Source organism: Solanum verrucosum, unplaced genomic scaffold (genome assembly GCF_900185275.1).
Source record: "Solanum verrucosum unplaced genomic scaffold, falcon-dt-bn FXZP01000237.1, whole genome shotgun sequence".
NCBI lineage: Eukaryota > Viridiplantae > Streptophyta > Magnoliopsida > Solanales > Solanaceae > Solanum > Solanum verrucosum.
Genome location: NW_026020069.1, coordinates 271329 through 276210, shown reverse-complemented (window position 1 = coordinate 276210; position 4882 = coordinate 271329). Strand labels below are relative to the sequence as shown.

At 34.8% G+C, this 4882-nt stretch overlaps 1 protein-coding gene across 1 annotated transcript; it reads left to right on the top strand.

Moving 5' to 3' along the window:
• The first annotated feature begins 2497 nt into the window (after window positions 1-2497).
• On the top strand, window positions 2498-4237 carry LOC125823815 (probable carboxylesterase 2). Its single transcript, XM_049503202.1, has 2 exons — window positions 2498-2595; window positions 3274-4237. Exons 1-2 carry the CDS (start codon window positions 2498-2500, stop codon window positions 4211-4213), a joined length of 1038 nt encoding a protein of 345 aa, XP_049359159.1. The 3' UTR covers window positions 4214-4237.
• Window positions 4238-4882: the final 645 nt, after the last annotated feature.

Genomic DNA, 4882 nt, shown 5'->3' with positions numbered 1-4882 from the left:
TGTCTTGGTGTGAGGCACTCTATTGAGTATTCGATTTGCTGTAAGGATAACTTCCCCCCCACAAGTTGTGGTAAACCTGAACTTATAAGTAAGACATTCATCATTTCCTTTAAAGTTTGATTTTTCCTTTCCTCAATTTCATTAGATTGAGGAGAGTAAGGAGCATTAATTTGATGAATGATTCTATTTTCCAAACATATTTCTACAAATGGAGATTCATATTCTCCACCTCTATCACTTTTGATCTTTTTGATCTTTTTATCCAACTGATTTTCAACTTCAGTTTTATATTGCCTAAATGCATCTATTGCTCCATCCTTACTATTTAGTAAATAGACATAATAGTATATGGTGCAATCGTCAATAAAAGTTATGAAATACTTTTTTCCACCACGTGATGGTGTTGACTTCATATCACAAATGTCATTGTGAATCAATTCTAAGGGGTATGAATTCCTTTCAACAGATTTATAAGGATGCTTAACATACTTAGATTCAACGCAAACTTGACATTTTGATTTATTGCACTCAAATTTAGGCAAAACATTTAAGTTAATCAGTTTTCGCAAGGTTTTGTTATTGATGTGTCCCAAACGTTCATGCCATAAACATTTAAACTCAAGCAAGTAAGAAGAAGCAGAATCTTTATTCATATCAGCTGCAATTACATTGAGTTTGAAGAGGCCCTCAGTGAGGTAACCTTTTCCTACATACATCTCATTCTTACTTACTACAACTTTATCAGAAACAAATACACATTTGAATCCATTTTTGATAAGAACTAGTATAGAAACTAAGTTCTTTTGCAATTTCGGAACATACATGACCCTGTTCAAAGTCACCACCTTGCTCGAAGTCATCTTTAAGTGGACCTTGCCAGTTCTATCAACCTTTGCAGCAGCGGAGTTCACCATAAATAGCTTCTCGTCTGCTGGTGCTGGAGTATAGGATAATTCTTTGTTGGCACAAACATGGCTTGAGGCACCAGAATCTATCCACCATTCTCTTGGATTTCCAACCAAGTTACATTCGGAAAGCATTGCACAGAGATTGTCCATTTCTTCTTTGGATTCAACCAAATTTGCTTGATCCTTCTTTTTCTCCTTCTTGGGACCCCGACATTCAGTAGCCCTATGACCACTTTTGCCACAATTGAAGCAATTTCCATTGAATTTCTTCTTAGGAGGATTGCTCTTTAGACTAGATGCTTTCTTTCTTTTCTTTGATTTTGAGGGGTCTTCTTCAACAATATTTACTCTAGATATTGTTGAACTACCACGTGACCTCTTTTCTGCGGCCTTGTTATCCTCTTCGATTCTCAGCCTTACCATGAGATCTTCAACAGTCATCTCTTTTCGTTCATGTTTCAAGTAGTTTTTGAAGTCCTTCCACAATAGAGGTAACTTCTCAATAATGGCCGACACTTGAAAAACATCATTCACAATCAATCCTACATTAAAGATTATGTGAGTATTCAGAATAAACTTAATATGTTCAACATAGGCATTAAATAAATTTATACCTTCAGCAACAAGATCGTGGATTATGACATGCTGTTCTTGGGTGACGGCGGTCTTACTGTCTATCATCTTATAGTCCAAAAACTTTGCCACAATGAACTTCTTTATTTTGGCATCCTCTGTTTTGTACTTCTTTTCTAAAGCATCCAAGAGTTCTTTTGAGGTCTTGACACCACTGTACACATTGTACAGATCATCTTGCAGGCCACTCAGAATATAGTTTTTACACAAAAAATCTGAATGTGTCCATGCTTCTGTCACCAAGAATCGTTCTTCGGCCGGTGTTTCATCCGACAGAACATGAATGTTCTCACTAATGAACCTCTGCAGACTTAACGTAGTCAAATAGAAGAATATCTTCTGCTGCCATCTCTTGAAGTCAACTCCAAAAAACTTTGCAGGTTTCTCAGCCGGTGTAAGGGCATCAATTGAACAATTGTGTGCAACCGATGTTGTTGCAGTACTCATTGTTTCAACATTTACTTGACTTGAATTTGTCATTTTTCTATCACGAATGACAGACAATTTAGTATGTGAAATACTAACAGTAAAGAGTAAATCCTTACACAGCCTGTTTCTGATTTAACGATAAAGTTTTATGTTCTTTTAATCGTTAATCGAATGAATTTTAAAAATTCATACAGAGTAGAAAACTATAAAGGTTTTGATCTCCAGAAACCAATTAAATTTCTTAAGCTTGTTATCTCCTGTATTCAAGTTAGGAAAAATATAAACAAAAAATAGATGAAACAAACAGAAAATAATAATTCGAATCCACAAAACCCATTGTGTTTCCTTAAAATATTTAATCCCCTCAAGTACCCGAGGTTACAGATTAATTCCTCCCAAGATAAAATAGATTAACTGTTAGAGAAGTAGTGGTACCTCAAACTTCACTAATTTCAGTGAACGCAAGAACAACAACGAGAGCACACACAGACTCAGTCGATCGACATTTTTTGTTTTTTTGTAAGAAAATGTATGCAGAGAGGAAAAATTTCAAGTATCTAAAAAACGAAAAAGAACTCTCAATTTACAGCCACTTCCAGCAAGGAACGCGTCTGTTTGGACAATGGTGTGAACGCTTCTGTTCAGACATGTCCTTCCAGAACGTTGTGTCTTTTGGGAAAAATAACGTTTTTTCGAAAGGAACAAATCCCTTCAGAAGACTTTACCATTTTGTAATTCCGTTACGCGAAATTAATTTTGTTAATTAACTAACTTTCTGAATTAATTTATAAGAGAAAGGAAATCAATTAATGAGATTGATAAAATAAATTTTGTCTAAAAATATTATCAATCAATCATTTGCCAAAGCCAAAGTCGCGGCCGAGCGAGCGACGATGACACGATAGGGCACCTTCTTCTTAACCCTTTAAGAACCAAAGGAAGTGTTTCATAATATAAGGACAACAATTTTTCTTTCTTCTACCAATATGGGAGAAATGACTTTGCATCTTCAAAGACTTTTCATTTGGAATGACTTTTCATTTTTCGTCCAAATTGGTTCCCTCATTTTTTCCATTTTCACTTTTTATTTCACATTCACACCTTTTTTTTATATATATATATATATATGTATACTGACATAAATTAGGATATAATTAATAGTGCACCTATGAAAAGCATAGGAGTGTCATTGTGTTGTTGGTACAAGCTAGAAGATCCACTCGTAAGACCTGTGTTGGAGTCCACCCACAGTGCCTATATATAGTGGGAATTCTACTTATACTCTCAAGCTTTAATATCAAAGCATAGTTTCATTGCCAACAAATGAAATAGCCCATGATTTTCCCCTTTTCTTTCGTGTCTCCAAAGATGGCAGAGTCGAAAGATTTCATAACTATGTCTATGCCCATCCATCAGATAATTGTAATACTGGCGTTCGATCTAAAGATGTCAATAATAATTCAGCCCGCCTTTATCTTCCCAAAATAACCGGAAAAAAACAAAAGTTTCCTCTCCTTATGTACATCCATGGTGGAGGTTTTTCAATAGAATCAACTTTTTCATCAGGGCATGATAAGTACCTACAATCTATAGTTACTAAGGCCAATGTGGTGGCACTATCCGTTAATTATAGACTAGCTCCAGAACACCTTTTACCAACGTGTTATGATGATTCTTGGTCCGTCATTAGATGGACATCTTTACATGTTGAAATGTGTGATCATTTCATATTAACAGAAGAAACAGTTATGGAGCCATGGCTCAAGGATCACGTCGATTTCTCACGTGTTTTCTTGGCTAGTGAGAGTGCGGGTGCAAATATTGTACATGACATGGTGGTTCGAGCAAGTGCTAGTGAAAAGCCACTAGGGGAAAGTTTTAAGATTGCTGGAATAGCATTAATCCATCCATTTTTCGGTAACTATGAAGTTGATAAGTATTGTTCGTTTGTTTTTCCAGAGTGTGAAGGGCTCGATGTTCCGAGGTTGAATCCAGCGGCTCATCTTAGGTTACTATCAAGTCTTATTTGTCGAAAGGTTATAGTTTTTACTGCGGAAAAGGATTTTCTAAGAGAGAGGAGTTTGACTTATTATGATGCATTGAAGAAGAGTGGATGGAATGGTGAGGTTGAGATTATGGAGACACAAGGGGAGGATCATGTTTTTCATTTGCTTGAACCAAATTGTGAGAAGGCTGGTCTATTGATGAAAAGGCTAGTTGAGTTTTTTAATGAGAAGATTTGAAAAATAATGTTTGTTTGATTTTCATATTTGTTAGTACTATGGTTTATGGTTATATCTTGATCTGTAAGACCAAATTTGTGGATTTCTGAGAGGAGTTTGAGCCATCCGTTGAAACAATTCACATCACACAAGCACTATACTAGCTAGTACAATTAAATGTTATTAAATTAATACTCGGTTAATTAATAACCTCTCTAAGATAATATTTTTCTCGGTTACTCATTTCGATAGGATGATAAGATAATATATTGTCAGAAGACCTCTATATGAATATATGGTCCCATTAATATTATAAATTAATAATTCGTTAAAAGTACAAATATATCTAAGACAATTTAGTGAAACATGATACTGTTGTGTTTTATTTTTTTGTTAAAATTTAAACCTTGTTGAAGCTCTTCTCTAACTTTTCTTATTGCATCCAAAAGTTTCGGTGTTGTCTTTTCGAACTGCACAATAAAATTGTGAAGAGTTCTAAATGTGTCAAAAACTGTGAGTTAATGAGCTCATCAGTTCATTGATAAATCTGGACAGAAAACTGAATGTAGAAGAAAAGAGAGAATTTTATTGATGTTTAACTGCAACAACATACAAAGTGCGACTCTCAACTTGTGCTTTTATAGCTAGGAATTGAGATAAAAAACTAACTAATTATTGACAGCTCATAAT

Excerpts from the sequence above, each read along its gene's own strand:
- LOC125823815 (XM_049503202.1), top strand. The coding sequence starts at position 2,498 with ATGTATGCAGAGAGGAAAAATTTCAAGTATCTAAAAAACGAAAAAGAA. Across the intron at positions 2,596-3,273 it reads ACGCGTCTGTTTGGACAATG|CATAGTTTCATTGCCAACAA; the intron begins GTGTGAACGCTT and ends TTAATATCAAAG.